General features: G+C 36.0%; 2 protein-coding genes across 5 annotated transcripts; one reads left to right on the top strand and one right to left on the bottom strand.

Annotated features, from left to right (window-relative positions):
* Positions 1-426: 426 nt before the first annotated feature.
* Positions 427-7,517, bottom strand: LOC132047009 (nuclear transport factor 2-like). Of its 4 annotated transcripts, none has more exons than XM_059437877.1 (8): positions 7,360-7,517; positions 5,481-5,667; positions 2,739-3,036; positions 2,243-2,656; positions 1,828-1,949; positions 1,665-1,730; positions 1,118-1,181; positions 427-940 (listed from the first exon to the last, which is right to left on the bottom strand). In XM_059437877.1, the coding sequence occupies exons 2-8, from the start codon at positions 5,664-5,666 to the stop codon at positions 705-707; spliced, it is 1,386 nt and encodes a 461-aa protein (XP_059293860.1). In that variant the 5' UTR covers position 5,667; positions 7,360-7,517; the 3' UTR covers positions 427-704. The 4 variants fall into 4 exon arrangements, with proteins under 4 accessions (XP_059293860.1, XP_059293863.1, XP_059293862.1 ...); XM_059437880.1 differs by lacking the exon at positions 7,360-7,517 and adding an exon at positions 6,767-7,297; XM_059437879.1 differs by lacking the exon at positions 7,360-7,517 and adding an exon at positions 6,485-6,743.
* Positions 7,518-10,375: 2,858 nt separating this feature from the next.
* Positions 10,376-16,015, top strand: LOC132047008 (uncharacterized). Its single transcript, XM_059437876.1, has 2 exons — positions 10,376-10,824; positions 15,739-16,015. Exon 1 carries the CDS (start codon positions 10,441-10,443, stop codon positions 10,819-10,821), a length of 381 nt encoding a protein of 126 aa, XP_059293859.1. The 5' UTR covers positions 10,376-10,440; the 3' UTR covers positions 10,822-10,824; positions 15,739-16,015.
* The last annotated feature ends 11,229 nt before the right edge of the window (positions 16,016-27,244 follow it).

Raw genomic sequence — 27,244 nt, 5'->3', positions numbered from 1 at the left:
AGAACCATGTTAAAAATAATTTCAGATCTAACTCAATCAATCATAAAAGCTAATTCAAGAGGTGAGGCACTGAAAATCATATAAGGAGATCAAGTAACCACATTCACTATGGATATGAAACTCTCACTTGATGTTTGCACCACACAAATAAACTTTATCACTTAACTATAGTCGCATGATATCTATATGTTCACATTATAATTGGTGACTTCTTGTTAGATTACTTAATTTAGTCTAGACACACTATGAGTACGGATAAATATTTCTCGAACTGCAACAACATCCATGGCAACTCTTTCCACTACGATACCCATGTTAGTATGTTACGTTCTATGATGAAACATTTGTCCTTGCCAAAAAAGGCCTAAACGAATACCCAACTCATTAGGCTCTCCAATGATTCACCAAAATGAAAGAAATCCTTAATACACAAAAACCTTTTCTTTTGTGGTTAGAAAGAACATTAAATTTCTTCAAGTAACATTGTTCTACCCTATGAAACATAAAATTACCTACACAAAAAATCTGTTAGAAAAAAATGCTCCTTACTTAAGCTTGAAAAAAACAAGGCCTACAGGAACCGAAAAGATTAGAAGGAAGATAAGGTTAAGATTTCTATCACGGCACAGCTAAACTGATCTGCTGCTGCACAATGGCAACAAAAAACTAAGTCAAAATTTGCAACCAAAACTTCTTCAGCCAAACTATGCTGAATCAGGAATCTGACTTATGCCACCTCTCCGCCCGCCTCTCCCTCTTCCTTGTTGGTAACCTTCACCACCTCGTCCTCCCTGACTCCTTCCACGCCCTGAAAATTCACGCGCTCCAACAAAGTCGTTTCTACCATAGCCCTGACCTCCAGTAAAGTTTCCACGGCCCCTGAAATTGTCATTTCTGTACCCTCCTCTTCCTGGAGGGAAACGGCCTCTCCCGCTACCAACTGCAATAGGAAATTGAAAACCCAGACGTATCATTTATGTGAAGAAGTTGTGGTCCAAACAACAAATGTGATTTTAACCATACAAACAAAAGACCAACAGAAGAAATTGATGACTTAATTTCTTGGTTGAAGTCGGTATCTGACAGCTATTAGGGATAATAGAGACGTGTAACTGACCTCTAGTTGTAGTTCTCTTCATCTCAACATCAGCTTGAAAACCTCCAACTGTAATAGGTGACGCCTGAATAAAAGAAACGGTACATGAAAACTATGGAACCGAAGGATGTAACAATGACAATATTAAAGCACGTTTCGACGTAGAAGAAATAAATAAAATGGGGAAAAGAAAACACATAATCCCCCGAGACATCAAGATAACAAAGAAAGGAGGAAGGAAAACTGAAAAAAGGAATATCACCCTCATAAAAGATCTAGTCTACACATTTTAAAACCTCGCAGACAAATAGATTGACTTTAAATGAAGTCTATTACCTAGTACTGGAATCCAGAACAATGCACATCAACAATAGTCATCAAATGCAAACTCACTAGTTTAGCAATTTATCAAATTATACAATTACTACGTCGTCATTTCAAATTAGTTGGAATTGTTCATCACATGCTTGCATACAGGCAACTAATCATAACACAAGATCTGGATACTGGACAAATTTTTAGCTTCAGATGAAGATAGCCCATCTAAAAAAGATTTCAGGGGACAAACCTTTATCGCACTGTTCATGGAGCTTGAATCTTCAAATTCAACAAACCCAAAGCAGAATCCTTGTTGCTGCAGAAAATGAAAATCCACAGATACAGTGTTAAAGATCTACAAAACTAAGTAAACGAAGAGGAGGACATATGTAAAATATGCTTTCTGGACCAACCCTATTACTTCTAACTTGTATGCCTCCTTGCTTAATGGGTCCAAATCTCTTAAATTCAACCTCAAGTTGAGCAACAGTAACATTTAGAGGCAAATTGCGGACATAGATGGAGTGCCCGTCAGCTGCAAGAATCAAAAGTCAGTAAAATTTGATGGCACAACACTATTAATAAAATTGTAAACAATAAGAAAAGGAAGCCAATGGATAAACAGTTAAATATGATAATGCAAGTAGATCCACTGGCCCATAATATGAAGAAAACCTCAAACACTCATCCGCTTCAGCATTCCTTCACATCCTAAATCAAGTATGATAGTTTCCTAATTTAGTAGCCCCCACAGAGGATGCTTCACAAATGAAAGTAAGGAATAGTGATATATTTCATGCAAGTGCAAGATTTTTTTTGATATTATACCTCCATACTGAGCACTTTTAGATTCAGGTAAATTACCACTGGAGGCAGTAGGAACTGATGATTCAGGAGCAGGAGCTTGTGCTACTGAATTAACTGGCTGTTTTTTTGCAGAAGCCATTCTTGAATTAGCGGGTACATAGATTTTGGTGGGCCCTTTCTTTGTTTGAGAACTTACAATTGATGCATAAGATTTCCTAGGAGCATCTTCTTGGTCAACTGAAGTAGCTGGTTCTGCATTCTCAGAAGTATGTTTCTCATTAACATGGGATTCAGCACCCACCACAGTCTCTCTTTCATCACCAACTAGTCTCTCATCTTCCAAAGAACCATGGACTACTTCCTCAACAATTGGAATTTCTTCTCCATGAGAGCTAGGCTGTCTGTGATTTGGAGGATCAAGCAAATGAACAGGTTCTAGAATCAAAACATAAAAGGCAGGTAAGTGATTTGAAAAGGAAAAAGAAGAAAAGTTGTGGAATTAGACAAAGTATCCAACCTGGATCAGGCGTTAAAGACACGGGCGGTACATCCTCAACTCCATTAACCATTTTTGAACTATTATCAGTCTCAGTTTCTTCTACATACCTAAGAACATCATTCAAAACAAAGTACCCTTTGTCCTGTGGAGCAAGGAAAAACGTCTGGGTGAATCGCTTTCTCATGTTATCCTTTCCAGTTAAGCATCCAGTTACCAATACAATCACCCCATCCTTGTAGGACTGTTGTGCATCTGCACTCTTTATCTCTGCCTTGTAGTTCTTGTAGCCTAATGAGCATATCATGTCATTGATACTCTGCTCCAACATAAAGAGTAGTGAAAAAACTGTAGGCATTGTGGGATAAGAAATCAATCATCATTTTATATTGCAAACTTCCCATGATTATATTGGAAAGGAAACAATAAAGAAATATCTGAACGTGGAGCAAGATAGAAAATACACAAGGCATTTCAACATTTTGCACAATTACATCTCATAGTAAAACTTTAGAGAAACGATAAATGACCAATCGCCAAGAGAAATACAAGTCTCTGGATGTTCCATCAGAACATAAACTCTGAACTTTCCACTCACAAGATCATTTTGAACTGCATTAGACTATTAGATACCAAAATATATAGTTTTTCCTTGTAAAATAGGCGAAGGAAAGGGTTCAACAACTATTCTTAAAATGAAAGTAATTGGTCATCAAAGCAAAAACTTTGTGCATTTTCTATAATCAACACCACGAGAATGGTATTTTTTTTTTTAATTATGACAATGGACCTCTGTCAACACAGTTAGGAGATTGGTGGAGCAGTATAGGGAGCGAAAAAGGGACTTGCACATGGTATTCATCGACCTAGAGAAAGCTTATGATAAAGTGCCAAGAGAGGTTCTGTGGAGATGCTTGGAGGCTAAAGGTGTACCTATGGCGTACATTAGAGCGATCAAGGACATGTATGATGGAGCCAAGACCAGGGTAAGGACTATAGGAGGAGACTCGGAGCACTTCCCAGTTCTGATGGGTTTGCATCAGGGATCAGCTCTTAGCCCTTTTTTATTTGCCTTGGTGATGGATGGATTGACGCGACAAATTTAAGGTGAGGTGTCATGGTGTATGTTGTTCGCAAATGACATAGTTTTGATTGACGGGACTCGTAGCGGAGTTAACTCTAAGCTAGAAGATAGGAGACAGACGCTAGAGTCTAAAGGATTCAAATTGAGTAGGACCAAGACAGAGTACTTGGAGTGCGAGTTCGATGGCGTACCTCGGGAGTCGACATGGAAGTGAAGCTTGGTACCCGGTCATCTAAAAAAAGAAAGAAAGTTTCAAGTATCTTGGGTACATTTACAAAAAAATGGGGATATTGACGATGATGTCACACGTCGTATTGGTGCGAGTTGGTTGAAATGGAGGCTCGCTTCGAGTCTTTGTGTGACAAGAAAGTGCCACTAAAACTTAAGGGCAAGTTCTACAAAGTGGTGGTTAGGCCGACTCGCTTTGTGCGGGCGAGTGTTGGCCGGCCAGAACTCTCGCGTGCGAGAAGATGAAAGTCGTGGAAATGAGAATCTTTGCGGTGGATGTGTGGAGCACGCTGGGAGAGATGGGATCGGGGAATGAGGACACCGGGACAAGGTGGGAGTGGCGTCGGTGGAGGATAAGATGCGGGAAGCGAGGCGGAGACGGTTTGGGCATGTAAAGAGGAGAGACATAGATGCCCCGGTGCGGAGGTGTGAGAGAGTTGGCTATGGACGGTTTTAGGAGAGGTAGAGAGAGAAAAAGAGGAAATATTGGGGGGAGGTGATTAGGCAGGACATGGCGCAGTTTCAGATTACCGAGGACATGACCTTAGATAGGAGGTTGTGGAGGACTCAGATTAGGATAAAAAGCTAGTAGGTAGTCTCGCTTTTCTTTCGCACTAGTAGGCGTAGTTTGCTCTACTTTTTATTTCCCTTTGATTCTGCTTTTATGTTTTGGGTCTTGTCTTTTCTATCTTGTTTTATCATGACTTCTTTGCTCTTGTTATTTCTCATTTTCGCATTACTTTGATTTGCTTGTCGTATCGACTCTTTTCCTTGTTTTCTTTTAGTAGCCGAGGAGTGGAAAACAACCTCCCTACCTTTCCAAGGTGGGGATAAGGTCTGCGTACACTTAACCCTCCCCAAACCCCACACTGTGGGATTCAATTGGGTATGTTGTTGTTGACCTCTGTCAGCACAACAAGGAGATATTTTCTTTTGACAATTTGCATCTAGAAAGAAGAAAGAGTATGTTGTTGCTTCTACCTATAAAAGTTACCAAACCACAGTATAAGATTAAGAATTAAGACTCACGAAGTAAATTGGCAATTAACATTCATGCTCAACTCTATAACTGAAACTGTCCAAAGCTTTACAATTCACATTATACTGCTCAACTTCTCATTACGGTCTAAGATTAATTCATAAGTTGGATATTAACTATAAACATTTCCTTTTCCAACATTGTTCTCGATTTCCTATATCAATTAGTATCAATACATGCAAGATCTCTCAGACTAGAATTTAATATGTTCTAGGCTGCTTAAATTAATAGAGGCAAGATAATGAAAAACACATGACTTAGAAGGTGCAAAACTCTCTTTGTGAACTAGCACCTACTATGTTATCAGACCAACAGCAGATAGAAGTTATTAGCCATAGACCGTCATTTTTTTTTTCTTCATAAAAAATCTCTAGTACGGTAGAAGGAACTAACCAAATGCAGTTATACTCACTTTCATTGTTGTCACAGATGTCATCACACCATTAGAATCTGGGCGAGTTAAGACACTTGAATCCAGATAAAATCTGTATACTAACTCTGGGGAGTGGTGTTGAATTTGGTAATATTGCTCAACAAAGGCATTTCCAATCACTTGTGCAGCAGGGGCAGAAGGTAGAGCTGTAGTTTCCATAGCCATTCTGTTCAAAATTTAGCAAGACAATAGTCAGTCTAGACCACCTCTGATGTGTAATGCATACAAGAAGAAAGTACCACCAAGGCAAAATTACGTACTTAGTAGCCGGACAATATCACAAAGCATGTCAGTTTCAAAGGAAAAAAAGAAGAAGCATAACATGAGTAGCTCAGAGTCTGAAATAAGAATCTAATCAAGGGCGGGTTAGGAAAAAACATATATTGATATACCCAGATTAAATCGCAAAATCAGATGACTCTGCGGGCAGGGTATACCTAAAAGTTAATAAAAGCCTTAGTTACAAAAAAAAGAGGTAAGGCCTTATGTAGACCCATTAAGCCATAAAAGCAACAATAGAAAAGGGGAGAAAAATGCATCCTCAAAAACAACAGTAGTCACTCTTTCCAGTCAATGAAGATTCTTTTTTTTATTTATAATTTTTTTTCCAGTCAATAAAAAATCTTACAACAACAACCACAACGCCTCAATCCTAAACAAGTTGGGTCGGCGCTATGAAGTGTTACTGACCAGCCCACATTTCTCTTAAACAAAAAGTACGAAAAGTTCTCCATAATTTCTATTGACATAAAAATCTTTGATAGGGCTAAAAGACTCCTGGAAATCATAGGACGTGATGTATGCATACTAACATGACTAAAACATACTCCCAACTGATTGGTATTTCCTATATAGATCTTCTTAGTCAATGAAAACTTTGATTCTCTTAAAGCTATAGCTAAAAGAGACTACATAAGTTGGAGGATGACAACAACACTTCAAATAAAGAACAGAAATCTCATGTCAAACCCTGAGTAGCTTACAAATCAACAAAAACAAAAGAACTAGTAGTAGCATTGAGGATGAGTGGCGCGGAACCTAGCCTGTAAGGTATGGGTTCACGTGGACTCAAAGGCGGATTTAGGATCTCTAGAACAAGGGTGCACTACTATAGAAAGGAGAAAAGAAATGCATTAAGTGAGAATTGATCTTTGTTCCTCTTGGTAAATAATTCAGCTTCCAACCAAGTGCACCATTAAGCCTTTTATAGCATGTGTGCCAACCGGTAATATTAGATCAATTCTAGAAATGCGTACACAAAACACCTAGTTTTGTGTAAAGATCATGGGTTCAAGTGCTCCATGAATTACACACTAAATTCTGCGTGAACCCAATAGCCTTTGTCCAGGCCTGTATTTGTATTAAGAAATTCACCAAATATTTGACTGTAAAATCCTTGTGTTGTACAAGGTAATGTTACATTTTTTCTTCATTTTATTAATGTTAGTCTTGACTATTGGCAGAATTCAAAAATGGTATAGTTATAATCAACAGATCTGCCTCAGTTGTCAACCTACAAAGCCTTCATCACAATCAAAAACCAAACAGTCACCAACAACTTAGAGAAACATTGAATCAATCGTTTAATTCGCAACATTTCCAATCGAACGCGATTTTAATCAACATCCCAAAAAAAAAAAAAGATAAAGATATAAGCTTTGACATTGATCATGATTAAGAAATGGGGGCTGATCATGGTGAAACAGCGCGAATTTTGAACTAGGAAAGAGGGAAGATTGTGATGCAATGCCAGTTGTAGAATAGATACTAGTATTAAAATATAAACTCAAACAGTTAAGGAGTGATTAAACAAATGATTAAGAAATTAAGAAAGATAGTTTAGCCAACCGAAAATTACCTGAAATGGAAGTAGTAAAAGGATGGTGAAAGGACAAAAGATTTGGTAGATTTGAGTGAGCAATTGCCCAAAGATAAACGTGTGTGTATTGAGTATTGGTTTTTAGGGAAGCAAATAAGTATAGTTAACTTAAGCGGATGAAAGGGACTGACAATGCGCGAATGCTACCTGCGTCACTTCTTATGTGTCCTGCCCGTGGCCTAGTCTCATTTTGTTTTTTTTTTATTTGGGGAATGAAGGCTTAAATAATGACCAATATGAGGATTGAACCTAAGGTTTTTTTGAAAAAAAATAATCAAGAAAGGAACTTATCCAGTTATCCTTCTTCGCCTATGATTTAATCCCAAAAAATTTACGCTCTTAATTTCCCTCACGTTACACGTCTTTGAAAACTAAAATATATGTACACAACCTTTTACCAGTTATCCATAAATAGAAGTTTATAGATTTCTATAATAATCTTAAGTTAAAATACACTAATAACTGAGTATACAATCAAATATTATGAGTATTTAGTGTATTTTCAGAGGTATATACAAATTCTGGACAAAATCTATTGGTTTCCATGAATCTGTATATTGTACTATAAGTCTGTCCTTGTTCCTTATATCTCTTTCACGTTAATATCCAATAAAAATTTCGAAAATAACTTTAAATTTAGATTCTCGATAATTTAAAGGAGAAAAAAAAATTTATATAAAAAAAAATTACGAATTTTTCATAATTTATCTTGTAATAAATTAAAAAAATTTATATTGACAGGGGAACTTGTAGCGGCTATCCCTTTGATGCACGCGCAAGGTAAACCCCTCCAATGTAATAGCTTGCAAACATAGGAAAGGTAAAATACATTAGGCAAGCCTCGTGCGATGAGCTCGACCGAGAAAGCATGCAGGGTGTTTCAAATCTGAGACCTCCCATTTGAGAGATTCCCCTATTCAACCAACTCGACAGTTTGGTAATTAATTAGGACTTCCCCCCCCCCCCCCCCGCCCAAAAAAAAAAAAAAAAAACAAGAAAATAGGATTGACCATTTAAACTTTCACAATCTTACTATATGAATATTTATTTTGTGCTTAAAATTGTTAAAAATCCAATTTTCTTATATATTGGCTAACAGTTCGTTTTTCAAATTAAGAAAGTTTGCATCATTTAATTCTCAATTTGTGTTATAAGAAAATCTTTAGAAGAAATTGCACGGTTTTCGCTTCAAATGGTATGATCTTTAATTGTTTCCCTTTAAATATCTTGCTTTGATTTTTGCTACTATCTGTTATTTCTTGTACTTCGATTATCTTATTTATTTATGGTAACTACTACTCCTTTTTTTCACACGGCTTACTCATGGTTTTTTCGCTTTCGCTATTTTCATTTTCATATACTTTGAATTGTTTGTCCTTATCTGACATTTTTTTGTCATGCTTTCTCTTGAGCCAAGGGTCTTTCGGAAATAACCTCCCTACCTTTCAAGATAGGGATAAGGTCTACGTACACTTTACTTTCCCCAGACCCCACATTATGAGATTTAATTGGATATGTTGTTGGGCTAGCTTTATTTTTGTCCTTCAAAATCAAACTTATGCCTAGCGGTACATAAGTTATCTAAAAGGCATGTGGGATAACTCATGAAATATTATGATGTGAAAATATATGTTATGCCCAGTGAAGAAAGCTGTTCCTCTTGAGGGACGAAAATTAAGGACAAGGACAAAAGTGCAAATTACCCAAGTTTAAACATTGGTCATTGAGAAATCGGAAAAGGGCCAAACATACCCTTGTACTATCGAAAAGGGGTTAAATATAACCTCGTTATCTTTGAGGCAAAATATCACCTCTTTTATCTTTAGCGCGCAAATATATGTCACTCCATGATTAAAGTTGACCAAGATAAAATTTAATCACACGTGGCATTAATATTTTAGTGAATTAAAAATCATGTGGCATGCCACCTCACTAAAGAAACCATTTTACCCCTCCTGCTCTCTCAATTTCGTCCACCACTCTCTCCTCTCTCCCAGATCAGAAGTTCAGAACCCCTCCTACCAATGGTTTTGTTATTGCTAAAAGAACTTTAGTCACATAAACCGATTTCGAAAACCCGACCAGACCCATGAGGAAAATCGGGATCGTTTGTTACGACACGGAAGCTACTAATTCCTGTGACGATGAAGGAGTTGATATAACGAAACCCGAACGGTTTCTTAAGGAAATTAATACCCCTTTTCGTAACTCTTAGTCCAGAAAAAGTTGTTCTTGAAATTGAAAGTTCTTGCCAAGATAGCAGCAATGGTGAAAAAAAAACCCTAAAAAGAAAAGTAGATTTTTAGCTAAAACCCCAATAAGTCAACAACAAAAACCATTGCTGCAAGAACTGCGGTCACTTCTAATGCATTTCAATTAACTTCAATTGACGTTTAGATTTAATGCATTTGGTTCTTTTATTCAGTTTTAGCTGCGTTTGAAATAATCTCTGTGTAGATAAGTTACCAGTTTAAAAAAAAAAAAAAAGGTCAGAATACAATTTCTCTCATTTAAGAATGGATGGAGTCAGGGAAGTAAGAGTTTGCAGGCTTAAGAAATCATCCAGTGATGAAGGTAAACTTTTTAATATGCCTTTTGAGAGTTTTTTCGCAAATACCATGTGGCATGCCCAATCCCACATGGTGCTGAATTGAAACCGGAGAAAGGCACAAATGACGATATTATATGGAGGTCAAGATGATATGGAAGGAGGAGGTGTAAAATTAAGTTTGATTAGTGAGGTGGCATGCCGCATGATTTTTAATTCTTAAAATATTAATGTCATGTGGGATTGGGTTTCACATTAGTCAACTTTAATGGCGGAGGGGTATATTTATGCTCAAAGTATAAACGCAAAGTATAATGAAGTGTATATTTGGTCATTTTTCGATAGTACAGGGGTATATTTGGCCCTTTTCCGTTGAGAAATTGAGTAGGCGCAAAGGCCAACCCGCAAACACCCTTGCCCAGCCCAAAAGAGTCTGTCGTCTCAGTCCTGAAACCAACAAAAAAAGATCCTACCTTTACCAGGAAATCAAACAGATCTGAAGAATCTCTTCGATGGCTTCATCAGGCAAATCGGTGATCCAAACCCTAAAAAAGTTCATGAAAAAACCATGGGAATTCACAGGTCCCCAAACAAGTCCCGAATATGTCCCCTCTATACCCAAAGCAACAGAATACCGTATCTTCTGCCCGGCAACTGCCCAAGCTGAAGCAATCGTGCCCACATCCGACCCGGAAACCGTGTTTGATATAAAGTATTATTCTCGTGACCAGAGACGTAACCGTCCTCCAATTAGGCGAACGGTCCTTAATAAAGCTGATGTGGAGAAGATGAGGATGGAGTATAAGTTTGATGTTAATGATTTCCCTAAACCTTATTTGACTGCTAAGGTTGTTGAGGATGATAATGCTATTGGTGGTGGTTACCAGAAATAGAAGGTATTATTCGCATTTGATTTTTAGGGTTTTTTGTTATATCTGTTTAGTTATTTATCATTAATTGGAAATTGAGTTTTCTATTTGATTAATCAGTCGTGTCTGCTTAATTATGAAACTAGCTGGGATAGGAGATATCATTGTTTATGTATTATGCTCTATTTGGACCCATTTCATTCTGATAAGTAATCTACTTTCTCTAAGTCCTCATTGTTTCGTAGAGTTTATTATTTTGAACGTTTGATGATAATATGCGAGGCACTGTGGTTTAGCTGGTATTCTGATATAGGAGGAATTTAGAGCTTCTCTTTAATGGGGATTGTCGGCGATTTATTACATTTGTCTTGAATTGGTGGTTCTTTTAGTTCGTCTCCGCTAGGGATTTGAAGATGTAGTATTCCAACTTACTCTAGGGGTGTGTTTGGTGTGGAGGAAAATGTTCTATTTTTCATGGAAAAACATATCTAGATCATTTTGCAGTGTTTGGTTGAGTATTAAAGTAGGTGATAGCATATGGTAGTCCTACAAGGTATAAGATGGCATGCAGATTGTGTTTTTGTGATGTTTTGAGTATAGACGTTGGAGACAATGCTTAAGAGTTAATTGAAACAAGTGATATTTAAGTAAGAGTTGAGATATTTGGGAAGGAAAATGAATTTTATTTGGCGTTTTAAGCACTTGATGAGATTTTATCCCTTCCCTCCCTCTCCTTGTGGGAAGATAAAATGGGATGTACTGGCAACTTTGATAGCAGTCTACAATGAGAAAGTCTTGTGTAGGTATCAGAATTTGGGGGCTAAACTTGAAGTGAGATTTAAAAGGAAGAACTGCTTAGCTAGGTTTGTGCAATTTGAGCATTATGCTATTGGGGAAAATATGTGGGGTATCTATCAGAAAAAACTGGGCAAAAGGTAAATCAATGCATTAAATACCTAAAATTGAAATAGACATGCAATTTTATTAAAATACTTTCCAGTTTAAAGTAGAAAAGAAAGTTTACAGACCAAATAGTTCTGGTACAAAAGATGCTGAAGTTTGTATATTATGTTTAACTAAAAGGAGTTTCTTCCTTCCTTACCTTAAGCCCCGTAGTTGCTGTTGTCATACCTCTCTGCATTTGCCTTTCCGTAGCTCGTGAGTAGTGACGTCCTAACTACCCTTCCCTCCAATGGAGTGGTCTCTCCCTCCTGATAACCTTGTTGTTGCCCCCATTTGTTCTGCCCTCCAGATTGAGCTACCGTAGCCTCCTTTTTGGCTCTTGCTAATGAAGGTTGCTTCCTTCCATGGCTCCATCCCACCCTTTCCAAAACTTAGCCTTTGGTGGCACACTCTCCCTTTTTGCTTTTTGCCGCTGTCATGATCACCTCTGGCCTCTGCTCCAGTTTTCCTTCCCTTCTACAATTGTGCCCTTTGCAAATTGTCAGCAAAATCCAATTCCCAACCTCTTTAGAAGTTTCAAGTCTTCTCCTTTTCCCCTTTTTAAAGGAAAACAGCATATTATAGCTGATAGTAATGGTGTTAGTGTTACCCAATTAAACATTCTGTTCAAAATTGTACCGCTAATGGTGCTTTTAACAAATAAATAATGTGGTATTACCAAAACCACATGTGCTAGAAAGACAAAAAATTGCATATTGACCTTATCTTTTATACCACTTAATATTTACGCCAAATAGCACTAGTTGATAAGGTTTCAAAACAGGATTAGCTTAATTTATGTTTTTTTTTTCCATAACCTGTTTGAGTATTGACTAGTTTGACGACTGATGTTATATAATGGATTTTTCCTCCTTTTGTTTTAAAGTACCAGATTGTCTCTGAGCACGAATTAGCAATCATGTTAGTGTCTACTTCTTTGTCTACTGGGTTGGATGACGAAGATTCAGGTGGGGCAATAGGCATAGCGAGGGAGGGTAGTCAAAATGATTGGTTTATTATTCTAGTCAGCTCCCTTAACCTATTCAGAACTGATAAAAAGTAAAGTTTGTTTTGCTTCCCTTTGATCACACCAAACAACATACAAGGGCATATAAGTGCTTTGCCAAATGGAAGTACACTAATCTATTCCCTAAAATTTTTCCCTTCCCTTCCCCTCCCTTTCCATGAACTCCGCTTATTATCATGGTGTTTGCATGTTCTGGTCAGTTTCAAGAAATTTTATTTTGTGACTCACACAACTCACGCAAGTTGTGTGAGGCTTCTTTTTGCTTCATAAGTCAGTGGACACTTTTGGGTCCAGAAATTTTGGGTGTACCAATTGTGAAACAAATAAGAAGTCGCACGTAACTTGTGTCAGTTGTGTGAGACACAAAGTAAGTTTATCTCATTGTTAACATTGTAGTTGACTTGGCAAAATCATTCTGATGAGATTTATTATTTATGTACTTGCGATTAGGTCGAGTCGACTCTATTGTTAACATATAAAGTTAAATATGTATAACTTTGCCTAAGAAAGTTCAATGTGCCTTGATTACTATATTAGTGCTTCATTTCACCTCTTTTTTTTTTTTTTAATAACCACGGTGTCCAGGCCGGCTTGCTATCTCTCTCTCACCAGCACAAGCTCTATCCGCCAGTAGTTGGACCGATGGGAAAAAATTAACCTAGTGTTTTGCCTCCACTGGGATTTGAATATGAGACCTCATGGTTCTGAACCACTTTATTTCACCCTTTTAAAGCTATAACAAGATAATGAACTAAGAATAGATGCAACCATCTTGATGAGATCAAAAGTTATGAAGTTTGAAATATGAAAGTTCTAGTTGTGTATCATGTTAGCATGAAACTGAATTATCTCAACAAACAAGTAGTTACTTCATTTTTTGTCTATGTAGATATAGTAATGTCCTTCACACGAAGGGCTCAGAACACTGTTCCACTTGCGTTAATGTGGGTAGTGTGGAGAGAGAGAGAAGTAGGAGAGCTTTTGAAGGAGTACAATCAAGTTTCTCTCAGTTGAGTAGTCTCCGCTCCCTTATTTTCTTTTGGCGTTATCAGAAAGCTCCTTGTTGTATAGATGATTGGGCGGAGTTTGTAGAGAATCATATTGTGTAGATTCTTTACCTTTTGCTACACCCCATGTATACGGCCAGTCTGGCCATGCTTATGAATGAAAATACCTTTGCTTGATTTAAAAAAAAAAAAAAAAAAGTAATGTTCTTCAACTTCTGTCGATACTCTTCTAGATTAAAGTAGCCATCTATATCTTAAAGGCACTTAAGAGTTATAAAATTACAACTGGTTTGGGATGGTAACCTTATGAGAGCCGTGATAGGGTCTTCTTAATGGGATTGTGATGTTATTTAATTAGGATAACTTGTCCGATAGAGAGCCGTGATAGGGTCTTCTTAATGGGATTGTGATGTTATTTAATTAGGATAACTTGTCCGACAAATTGCCATGTGCTTATTTCATTATATAGCTAGTCCCTAGGAGATGATGAAAGAGAAAACTAACTGAGAGTATGTCTAGTAGTCCATGCTTGGGGGTGATGTTGAGGCAAGCAATGCTATATACTTGGAACATTCACAGGGTGTGTGCCTTGTTCTAGCCCCCTTAGTCCAAAAGTCTACTGTCCGTTTAGTTGTGACAATGAGCTCAAGGTTTGCCTGAGTCTAATCAAGCTTGAGCTCGAGACAGTCAGGTTTTCTCTGAGCTAGAGACTGGCTCCACAGGTGTGGTTAACTTTTACAGTGAACGATTAAATAACTTTTACTAAACCAAACTTAGAATTGGTAAAAATTATGAATAAAGCTTAACAAAAATTATCCTACAACTCTCATATCTGGAATAATAAGAAAAGATCTGAGTTGAACAAAGTTTTAACATATCCTCAAATCTCCATACAACTGGAAAACCAAAAATAAACGCAATGCATCTGATACTGAAATAAGACTATGGATTTGTTGCATTTGTCTAAAGGATGCTGGAGATGAGTAGGAGGGTTGTTTTATATGGCTGGCAATATATCTACACTAGCTGCTCATCTAATTTAGATCTTAGGCCAATTAACGAAAGAGAGAGACAAGTAAGAGGGAAAACGATAAAAGTATGCTGGAGAGAGGGTATTTGCTTGTAGGTTTTCTACATATTTGTATACTGGAGTTATAAGAGTTTTCTTTTTGCAGTTCCCAAAAAAAAAAAAAAAAAATTATATGGTTTTTTCCCAACATTAATAAGATTATTTACCTTATGACAAAAATATGCTGGAGAGAGGGTGACACGAAGGAACAACACTAAGAGAAGGAGAAGAGGCGGCCTACTGGTAAATGAGGAAAACTGAAGATAAGGACTGCTTGGTATTTATACCTGGCCTACAGTTGAAAACAAAAAGAAAAAAGGAATAAAGCGTAGGCTCTTCAAGGTCGTTAGTCCAACAAACTGGTTACTTGGAAAGTCAGGCTTGGCATGCTTTACTACTCGAGTGGGCTCGAATTAGACTTGCCACTAGTCTTATTGAGCTTTGAGTCCACCATATATCTTGTGGCGTATCGTAAAGAGAAATAACTAGTAGTTAGTGCTTTTATTGCAAGAATAAGTGGAGTTAGAAGTTCATTAAACACTACAAAGCGTTCAATTTAATACTATAGAGCAAGAAATGGAGGCAACGTTCTGAAATTCCACAATGTTAAGCATATGTCATTATAGTGTCCCCTTTCCTTGCATTTGATCCTCTTGTTTTAGCATTTGAATTGTCAAAGGATCAGCAATTGCATAGAAGTTATCACAGCAGTGCAGGTAGCTAGAAAAAAGTGTTAGCTGTATAGGCACCTCCACAGAATGGAAAAATGTAGTATCTTTTTTTTTTTTCTTTCTAAATCTAATTCTGTTTTCTTTGGTCATGGAGAATTTGATGTCTTTAGCTGTCTGCTGGTATTATCACATAATTTGTAACTACTTTAATTCCCTCTTTGCCAGGCTGTGCAGTTGTGGTGAAGACTCGCTGTCAATAATCTTAGCTGATGATGTTTTGCAGTGTCAGCCAAGTGTATTGCAAATGTACTCCCTTTGCTTTTAACATGTTGAGATATATATTCTTGGAGCAATTTGGTTTTACAGTGAAAAGTTTCACCAGTTGAATAATTTTGTTCATTTAGCATTATGCAGATTGTTTCCTGTCTTGTGTTTGGAAGGGTGAAGTTGGTCGAATGCTGCATGTGATTAGCTATATATAGTCTGATTCTGATTTCCCAGAGTTTATGATGTTGCAGCTTTGCCTGATTTCATACCGTTCAAAAATAATGAAATCGATTTTAGTTGTGGCTTCAATATAATTACTGAACTTCTTATCTCAATCATTTTTTATTGCTGGAATCGACACAATACTTCCCTGCCAAGAAGATTGTTGCATGAGAATTTCGATTTTCAAAATCAGTATACTTCCAAAAAAGCGGGTCATATAAGTGCTAGTTTTCCAAATATAAACGTAACTCAATTTCTTCTCCCAAAACCGTTCCAGCCTATACAAAACGAAGACAGGTAGATGAATGTGTTGGCTTCTTACCACCAAGGTGCTAAATAATTTCTTAGCTGGTGATGCTTGCCAGATAATTTGCGAGTAGGCATGAGTATTTTGGAATGATAATACTAGTATTCTAACCAAATATTTAATCCTTGCGAGTTGTGACCATTACTTTTTGCTTTGTTGCTTTACTTCTAGCCTTCCAGTTGAACTGGCACCAATTTCGTGATGCTACTCCGGTATCTGATATGGTGTAAAATATTAATTTTCAAAATATCTTGATGGACAACATTTTACAGCATACCAGACGCCCCCTCAAATGAATTTAAGGTAGATTTTCTGTGATGACACTATACTGGACCATGAATTCCTAGTGTTCTTAACTTGAAAGCACACTTTGTTATTGGAGTTCACTCTACATTGCGTTAGCTGAGTCCTCAGCTAACACCTTGTATTCTCCTCGTTGGAAGTTGCTCTACGAGACGTCTAATAGTCTCTGAATTGGTCTTCCAGTAAGTTTACAAGTTTTCCTTGGTCCAATTACAGGAAATGACTAGACAAACAAAAAAGAGAAGATAAAGTGATGTGCAAAAGCACAATGTTGGGGTCAAAGTTGGGGGGTAAAGCTATGAGTGTTGTGGGCATGAACAGGAACAAATAAGAGTCTTTTCTTTTTTGGTACAAATTTAAGTGTGTTATCGTTAGATGGAATAATAGTACGACAGTCACGCATGCCCCAAAAATCCAACAACAATTGAAGCGGACATATTGTTTTATGGTTCACATCTTAACCCAATTTGGAAATGAGACAGCACTTTGCTTTACCCTCAAATAAACAAGACTCTAGCTTTTCGTACAAATCCAACTATCAAATGTTTCAATAATTATACATTTCTAGGGTTATATCATGTCTTTCCAAAAAGGAGTGTGCTTTACTGAATCCATGAAAACCTATAGGAGAAAAGAGAGTTCCCTTTCAATTTTTAATGATTGGCGTATTTGCCTGATCAGCCGAATTTATCTTTTCTTTCAATTGTAGACTTTGTACCGGTCATTTTAGTAATAGTGGTGTTTGGACTAGTTTGCGCGCACTTCAACTAATTTTACGGATATCTACTACCTTCTACTAGAACGGATATCGAGTAACTCTGTCCACCAATGTTTGAAATGACGGGAAGAAATTCCAAGTGTTGTTTACTTTGTACTAGCATTAGTATTTCCTTAGCTTCTTGATCATGTAACATATGAAGTTATATCCTTTAATTTACAGTGGCGGATCCAGTCATTCAGAATTATATCAACACTTGAAATTCCACTTTGCAACCTAAAATAATTTTCAACCATCTGTCATCACACTGAGAGTTTCTCTTATAGGAATGGATCCTACAATTTATATATAAAAAGATTAAAAATTAATTTTATCTTATTTACGCAATATACACTAACGTACTTTTCCCGGCCTTCAGCTGTAACTGTACGCGATATGTAAGCATCTAAGTTTTTAAATTTTGTCTCATCTTTATCTTCATCTCCATACATACTGTCAGTTCTGTGTGATGCAGCATTTTAATTTCGTCCGTTAGTCAGTGAAAAGAAACCCTAAAAATGAAGCAGAGGGTTTAAAGGCTGATGGATAAAACTGAGATTGAGATTGAATGCTTGTCAGTGGCAGTGAATAATGCAAATATAGCAGAGAAAGTAAACTGCTACTGCATTTCCCTTATGAGACATAATAAACAATATTTTAAGTCTTTTGTCTTTCTTTCTGTATTCTTTCGCTCATATCTATCGATTTATATGCCAATAAAAAATAGCATGAAGAATTTCTAATAATGCTATTTCTATTTTGTATAAGTAATAATATTGATCATTTGAGATAAGCTTAAATGGATGGAGTGGAATAGGCATCAATCAGAATTCATATAGTCAAACTTCGACTTGTTTGAAAAAAGGGAATAATAATAATATTTTGTTTGTTCTAGTTTATGTGACATAGTTTGAATTTCCGTAAACTTTCAAGAAAGGAAACATTATAGTCTGTTTGGCTAGCTTCTTTTAATCTTCTTGTTTTGAAAAGTGTTTTTTGTCAGAAGTAATTTTTGAAAATTACTTTTGAAGAGTACTGTTTGTTTTTGTTAAGACAACAATTTGTGTTTGGCAGGGTTTCAAGGGACCAAGAGTGCTTCTAGTAAAAATTATTTTCTTCGGTTTTTGGAAAATAATTTCTGTTACTATTCAAAAACACTTATTTTTTCATCTAAAAACGTGGCCGAACATTGTAACTCTGTGAAGCTATAAGCACTTCTTAATTTTTTTTTGAAAAAATACTTTAACCTTACCTGAGGTTTGGTCAAACAGGCCGAAACTTATTCCTTTTAAACTGAATAATTAATAATAAAAAGTCATGCTACATGAACGGGAGCAGAGAGTAGTAATTGGTTTATTTTTGCTTTGAGACTATTCATTTACCGACAGATAGAAAGATGATCTTGGCAGGAAAAGGGGAAATATCCCAAGGGCAGTGGATTGTTTTTTGAGAAACCTATAGCTAATCACTGGGAATAAATCATCGGAGTTCTTCATATGGGTAGTCTAACTAATTAATTATCGAAAGGGAAATATGCCTGACAACAATGTTTTCTGATTGTAGTCAGAAATCTGTAAAAGTTTCCTTTATCAGGACTTGTTTGATTACTGAGTATGGACAGCAATTTTACTAGATGCTTCCAATTAGGTGAATTTTTTTAACCTACTAACATTCACAGTCACGATTCTCGGTAGACACCCTCCTTTCGATTAATTACCTTAAGATGAGTCATGAGAATGCAATATTTCTATGTTGAAACATACAAGAGATACCATAACCATTGATTTCTCTAATTATAGCAATTTACTGCCTTATCAGCGGGATCATTGAATATAGTTTAGAAAATGATGACATATCAAATACTCCCCCGTCTCAAATTATCTTGGTTACTAAAAATAATTGAGTTAAATTATTTATCATTTTAAAAGTTAAAGTGACAATTAATTATCTTTTCTCCATTTTACCTTTGTAAAATTTTGTCATTAATGGAGATGACACATAAATAGAGTAAACATTTAATGAAAAGAGAATATAACTTATAAATAAGGGTAAAGTAGTCAAATACCCATCATTATGAATATTTCTTAAGAGCGTGTAAAACAAAAAAGTGATAGATAATTTGAGACGAAGGAAGTATCGTCTTACTTTATGTGGCACAATATTATCTGAGGGTAAAAAAAAAAAAAATTGATTGCCGCTTTATTAATTTCCATGTCTTTTAAATTTGAAGATTATAGTCTCTGTCAAATTCACGTCGATAATTTGATAGTTTGATTAATGTGTCACATAAAGTGGGACGGGGGAGTACTATTCTACCGAAAGCCGTTGGGTACTTATTACAGAGCGGTTTAGTATTAGGTAAAAATTTATCTACATTTTAATTTTTAATTACTGTAAAAATTAATTTGCTTGATTTGAAGTAAACACCAGGTGAGGATAGGTATTTTCTTGTTCAAACTAATCGTATCACATATAATCATTTAAAAAGATTTTTTAATGGATTATTTTAAGGGGAAAGAACGTCGCTATCCTCTGAAAACAAAATAATTAGCTCCCAAACCCCTCTTACTTTCATGCCCTAAAACTATTTACCCGAAATGCCCCCAAAATTATGATACCAACTTGGTATATAAATATACTGAGATGGTGTCATGTTCATTTATTCAAAAGACACACTTTTCTGGGAAAAAAACCTCTATGTGACCATTGTCTTATATACGTTTATTGTGATGGTATCGTGGAGAAGTCCCCCGTAATACCATTGTGGTACATAAATATATTGAGATGATATCATGGAGGACTGCTTCAGTCCTTCTCTTAGTCCTACATGATACCATCATGATATATAAATACACTGCAATGGTATCATGGAGGAAGGGTTTTGGGCGAGGGGTACTCGAGTAAATATTTTCAGTCGATAGGGTAAGAAGCGAAATTAGTTTAGAAAGGGACATGAGTGGATAAATATTTTACATTTTAGGGGTAATATTTTGTGTTGTTTTCCCTTATTTTAACTTCATTATTTTTCTTTTGAATATTCAAAAGTCAAACAAAATCAAGCACTGAGTTTAGTGCAAGTATATTTATCTGTGTTTATGTCAATTAGAATTCAATTATTAAAAGTTATAGTATTACTTTTTTTTTTTTTTTTTTTTTTTTAATCACAAATGGCCCGAGTGCTTGATATATTCAACGAAGAGAGCTTACAAAAGAAGAGGGGGCTTGGCGGGACCTCTTCGCGGTTTAAGGAAAATTACACCGTGATCGGGATGAAATATTCCCTTAAAGCGGAAGCAAAATACATGATCAATCGACAAAGAAATTAGCTTTGTCATATCTTATTCTTAAACTAGGCAGGCGACAAGCATCCAAGTGGTAAGCACCACAATGATTCTAGGCAAAAATCTATGATCGATCGGTAGCATAGGAGAAATTCGGTTTGCACCGTGTTTAGCTAGGCCATCCGCCACTTGGTTGGCCTCTGCTCCGTAACAATGTGTGACACTGGAAGTTAACATGATTCGATAGAGAGTATGTAAAGAGCTTAGAGTCTCTCGAGCTTGGAATTTCTAAGGTCATACATTCGATCATATTAACAATCAAAAGAGAATCAAGTTCAAGAATGAGGCGATTGTAACCATTGCCATACACCATTGTGCACGAACAAAGAAGCACTAGCTTCGGCCAAGTTATTACTTTCGCATCTCGATGGGGCGGAGAAGGCAATAATTAATGAGCAGATGATCCCCGATCACCCCTCCCATTCCAGCTTTTCCACTTTGGGCAACAAAACTTCCATCGGTATTTATCTTAACCCGTCCGATCTCTGGTTTCTTCCGTTGGACCGACTTACGAATAACTTTTGGTTTCATCGCTCCCTTTAGACTACATAGGCTGTGTCCATAGCGGAGGAAGCTAATCTTGGGAAAAGCGTAGGCCGTTGTCCTTTGCAAGTCTGTCAATACGAAAAATGATTTTGCTTTGAATAGGTTTTTTGTGATCTCCATACTTGTAGGAGCGAGAAACTTTTCCATAAAGCCCAAAGGATCACGATTGGAGTGATTTTAAGAATCATCTTGTGGGTATTGATAGATCTCGTCTTCCACCAAATACGAAAATTGCCCTTTGGATTTTGATTTGTAATTTTGATGCCTAGAGGAGCTCCAAAGTAATTCCATATATGTACAGCCAACTGTCCCTGTACGAAAAAATGCTCCAAAGTTTCACGAGATTAGTGCAACATTTACAAGTAGGAAGTAATTGACTAACGTATGTTGTTTTTAAATTTACGAGTATATCATCAAATGGAAGCTTCTTCTTAACATCCTCCGTGAGAAAAGGATATTTTGAAAGGAATGTTCTTATGCCAAACACGATTGATGAAATTCATTGCTTTGGGGAACTTAGCTCTTATTATACAAGCACTATGATTATCGAAATTACCATCATGGAAGCATTCCAAATTGCATAGTCTTGTTTATTCGGGTTGCAGAGAGATATTAAGAATTCTTCGACAATGTTATCGGGTAGCAAAGCACTAAGTTTCCTCTCGTTCCAAGTGTTCCGTTCTAGGAAATTATTCTGATGATCTTTTTGGATTTAGGAGCGTTGGGCCGTTGAAGAGCTAAAGCTCGTTTCAATCCCAGATTATCCCACCAAAGTTGCATTCTCCATTGTTGATTTTCCAAACAATTTTGTCTTCTACAAGTTTGATATTCATCATTTTTACTCGGTATGTATTTGTCAAATATGCTCTTTTCTTTGTGTTTGGATGAATAGTAGAACGATATTTAAAATATAGGAATTTAGCCCGTGGGATTGATTGGTCTGAAATTCCACCATCTTTTAATTAAAATGTGTCAGCGATCTCTTGTAATCTTTTAATCCCAATACCACCTTCCTCTTTGGTTTTTGCCTGGTCTCCCAAAGAGCTCCAATGGTGTTTGGTTTTTTCAGATGTCGAACCCCAAAAAAATCTTTGTAGATGTTTTTCAATAAGCTTGAAAGTTGCCTTTGGAGGGTCCATAGCAGCAAGAGTGTATACTGGAATAGCCTGCAAAACATGTTTAATAAGAATTAGTTTCCCCTCTGGTAAGAGGCGATTTTCCATGCCAACCACTTGCTTTGATTAACAATCTTTGTTCTAGACCCATCAAAATATTCAATCTTCCGACAACCAATATAAATAGGACAGCCTAGGTAGTTGAAAGGAAATTACTTTTCCATAAATCCAGTAGCCTGTCTCATTCTATTGATCCTGTAGTTGGCCGTATTAGGAGCCGTGACGAAGAAGCTCTTGTCCCCATTAACTTTAACGCCTAGCTGCGCTCGTATCTACGAATCACTTCCATGACAGCTTTAATGGATCTTGTCTTGCCCACGAAGATAACTATATCATGCATAGGCGAAGGTGATTGATTTGCGGTCCCTTCTGTTCATGAGAAAGGAGTGAATCTGCTATTGTTGTAGAGCTTATTGAGTTGTCTTGTCAACACCTCTGCAGCTAGGATAAACAAGGAAGGAGATAAAGGATCTCCTTGCTTCAATCCTTGAGTAGAAGTGAAAAATCCTCTTCTGGCTCCATTAATGATAATGAGTACCATACTCCGATATCAACCCGAAAATCATGTTAGTAAACATATCACGAAACCAAACTTCTTAAGAACACCTTAAGGAAAGGCCAAGCTAATCTATCAGTAGTTTAGCCATGTCTAGTTTGATAATGATGTTGCCCCCGATGTTATCCTGTTTAACTCCTTGAGCGATTTCTTGAGCTAAAAGGACATTTTCGGTGATAGATCTTCCTTTTACAAAACCACTTTGATTGTCAGAAATTAAAGTAGAAAGTAAAGGATTTAATCTAACTGAAATAATTTTAGAGATAATTTTGTTTGAAAAGTTACTAAGACTGATTGGTCTTAGATCAGAAAAGGTAGAAGGTGAGGAAACTTTAGGAATTAATGCTAAGCAGGTATGAGTATAATACTTAGTAAGCATTTTACCAATGAATCTGACAAGATTTGATCAAGAAATAAGCTGTTATATTTGTTTCCTTTCCTAGCTTTCATTCATTTATAAACTCTGACCTTTTGTTCCTTACCGTCTTCACCTTCACCAGGAAAAGTCTTAATTATTGATTTTCTCTTTCTTTTCTGCAATAAAAGATACTTTATTCTATATTGCTGCATCATATTACTTTAGAGGATATTTCTAGCGATGAAATTAATCCCGTTGTTTATGTCTTCTTCATAATAAATTAAAATACATGTGGGTAGAACATCAAAAAGCAAAATATCTATGTTCTTTTTAAATTAAGATCATCTGATAGATATGCTTAATCCTAGGTTAGTCGTGAGAAACCTGAAGTCAAATATGATATGTGAGTATTTCTCACTAAATATTTGAAGCAACTTTATCATTTCATAAGAGTCAACATCAGTTTCTAGTGAAAATACATAATTATTAAAGTAGTGTCATTTTTAGTCCTTGTTGGAGCTAAATAAATTCAGCTTTATTTAAGACAAAATTAAATAAATAAAAATATGTTACTTATTTGGATAAATTTATCACACACTTCAATAGATATCACTAGGATTTTCGATTTTGAGATACATAGTGTATCCTATTAATTTCCCGATTATTCAATGTTAAGTAGTAAGTCTTAAATTGATTCATATAATTGGGGCTAGCTGGCGCATATAGTTAGTGTAGTACAATTTCAGCTACCATACATTCAATTTCGCGTTCACAAGTCGGTCGATTTAGTCGCTATAGTTTGGCCAATGTCATGCATCACTTTGATTTTGGCCTGCTCCGTATAAATTTATACATAAATTTATTTAACACTGAATCACTCTCTACCTCACTGTCTATCTCATGCTCCTTTCCAATCCACTTTACTTATCATGTTTGTTTTGAAATGTAACTTTACTATATCATTTTTATTTATTTTCTGATCAAAATTTAATACTATTCTCTTTTTTATCACATTAATCTTTCTCCATATTTATTGAGTAATAATAAAAATAAAAATAAAAATTAATAATTAATTCTATCTTGATTTTCTAAAATAACAATTATACGAAACTCTCTTTATACGTAGTAAACACTTATAAACAGATAAGTACAAATGACTAACGTCAAGACTGAAGGAGAAGTTGAATACGTTAGTTATCATGCACATGATAAAGGTGTAGAGAAGGATTTCAACATTTTCAGTAAAGGGTCGGGCCGGGTCGGTGGAACTTGCGGCTGTGGACTGGAGCATAATTCAATTAAATATTCTATTCAATGGGATGGTTATTCTTATTACTGAAGAAATTAAAGTCTGACTAAAAAGACTTGCTGTGAATCTGTCTTTGGGCCATCATTGATCTGGCAATTATAACCACGTCTGCTACAACGTATGTAGCTTTGCCTAAACTAATCAAAATGCCATATCCGTCTCTTTTTACTTGCTCCTAGCAAAGGAGGTAAACATTTAAATTTTGAGTTCATGATTTCTTAATTTAGAAAGAATGATCTATTGAATTATGAATAAATTATTTATTTATATAAAAAAAAATTAATATAACTAGGGGCTAAAATTACTGAATCCTGCCAAACTTATAAATAAAATTGTAAATGAAGAGAATATATCGGTGACGGATAAGATTTCTGGATTCTTATAAGGCTTGGACAATCCTTCTTCTTTCGTACTAGTTTTTGGGGTGTGAGTTAGGCCTAAACCCTAATTTGATACGGTATCAGAGCCAGACCTAGGCCCGATCCGATGTGGGCCCTCAAAAAAATTCGATGGGCAGAATGCCACGGACCGATGTTTGTGGAAACAAGCTCCAAACCGGACAGTGGATTCAGGATTAAAAAAATGTTCAGATCTGAGTGTGAGGAAAAATATACCACATCGATGACGGATAAGATCTCAGGTTCTCCTGTCTTGGGCCAATCTGTCTTGCACTAAAATTTAATTTTGGGACGTGAGTTAGGCTCAAGCCCTAACTTGAAAGTAAATCCGCCCTGCTTGTTTGTTTCTTATTGATATTCCCCACCTCTTAATTCCCTGTTCATACTGCAGGACAAACAGACTTTTGAGTCTCCTATACCCTACATAATAGACACTTTCTAACCTAATTTGGTACTACTTGGAGTTGCAATTATACAGGAGATTAATCAACAACAGAACCCTACTTCCCTTACTCTCTCGTGCTTAATTTCCTCCTCCTTTTTTTTCTGGGGAGTTGTTTTCTGAATTAACGAAATGTCTTTTTTCTTCTATTTCTTTTTAAGAAAATGAAAGGTAGTACTTCCTTTCCTATACTCATGTTATTTTTCCTTTCACAAAATAGCTACTGGCATTTTTGTTTAACTTTTGGGTCTTCCTTGACAGCACAACCAAAAGAACGCATAAACCGCTCTTTTTTTTTTCCTTTCAATTATTTTGCTTTTCTTTCATAATTATGTGAGTTGTTGGTCCGTGCAAAATCTCTCTGCAATACAGTGGTGGGTGGTCCTTCATCTATTGAGTGGGCATTGTAAAGAAAATGATCAGTTTGGTCCCTCATCTATTAGGGAAAGTCTTCTCATTTCCCTTTCATGTTGCTATCACCATTACATGATTTATTTTAATTTCTCTTGGAGTAAAAAGTTAATTAATTAAACACCACATGATCTTGGCAAAATCACTTATCTTCGTATTATTTTTGTTTGTCCAATCTTTAAAGTATTTGCGTGATCTGTCCTGATCCTGGAATTGCTCCTAGTACTTTTAGAAGAATTCCCTATCAAGATTACTTGATCATATCCATCTTATCTTGGTTATTTTCAGTGGCGGAGCCACGTTTATCGAAGAGATTCAACGAAATCGCATTCATTGAAAAATTGTACTGCGTATATAAGTGAAAAATTATACTGTGTATATGACTTTTGAATTCCTATATCAAAGATATAATTGAGAAAAAAAAAAGTGTGCTCTCTCTAATGACTTAAATTTTTAGACGAGATGGTCAGCACTTTGACCTCCTAAGTATAAAAATTATACTGAGTACATATTTTTGAATTCTGAAATTCATACCTTCGCCGCCACTTATTGTTTCTGTTTATATATGAGCTACCAAACCAATAATCTATAAAGAGAAAATCTTAAACAGCAACTTCAGGAAACTATCCCGCACCATAAACTAATGCAATACTATATTAATGGGGTAAAACAATCCAAAGATAGTCTTAACAAGGTCATGTGATATTTCCACTTTAGACCAAACTCGCATGTCTTTCTCACAAAGTTTCACATCGTTAAGAATATACAGAACTTTATAAATAGTTTTTATTTCTTTTTAGCTACTAATGTGAGAGTTTGTTGTATCCACACACCGAACACATATACTATTTCATCCATGCCATAATACAAATTAAAGCTTAGCTTGAAGATTAAAATGTTTAGATCAGATAACTTGTGTTGAGCTTAATTTGAAAGAAAACGTGAGAATTTTACAAGTAGCAAGGCGTGCTTCAGTCGACCCATGTGATATATACGAATTCAACAAGAATGCCTTTTGTAGTTGTCGATAAAGCATCAAGGCCAACTTTTCTCTACGTGAAAAATGGTCCCCAACATTTTATTGTCGAAAGATAAAACTCTTGTTCATAAACAAATTGCCTTTTACTAATTAAGGACTTGTTTCTAACTGGTGCACTTGCCTCCTATTTTTGGCAAGATTAGCTGAGAAATTAAAACTAAGTTACACAATTCATTAATTTCAAGGGGCATGATAGCTCAGCAAGCGTGCTGAGCATTTGATAAGAAATAGACGGGCACAATAACATTTTATCTGTTAGATGCCAAACAATACGTGGCAACATGTGGTCCATTTCTTTCT

The sequence above is a fragment of the Lycium ferocissimum genome, chromosome 2 (assembly GCF_029784015.1).
Source record: "Lycium ferocissimum isolate CSIRO_LF1 chromosome 2, AGI_CSIRO_Lferr_CH_V1, whole genome shotgun sequence".
NCBI classification, from domain to species: domain Eukaryota; kingdom Viridiplantae; phylum Streptophyta; class Magnoliopsida; order Solanales; family Solanaceae; genus Lycium; species Lycium ferocissimum.
Note: the sequence above shows the minus strand (reverse complement) of the source record. Positions and strands in the feature narration are given on the sequence as shown.

What these genes read in the sequence shown, in the direction of transcription:
- LOC132047009 (XM_059437877.1), bottom strand. Translation starts at nt 5,666, where the DNA reads ATGGCTATGGAAACTACAGCTCTACCTTCTGCCCCTGCTGCACAAGTG. An exon ending in TAAAAGTGCTCAGTATGGAG is followed by an intron (nt 1,950 to 2,242) that starts GTATAATATCAA and finishes TGATTCTTGCAG; the next exon opens with CTGACGGGCACTCCATCTAT. An exon ending in TACAAGTTAGAAGTAATAGG is followed by an intron (nt 1,731 to 1,827) that starts GTTGGTCCAGAA and finishes CATTTTCTGCAG; the next exon opens with CAACAAGGATTCTGCTTTGG.
- LOC132047008 (XM_059437876.1), top strand. Translation starts at nt 10,441, where the DNA reads ATGGCTTCATCAGGCAAATCGGTGATCCAAACCCTAAAAAAGTTCATG.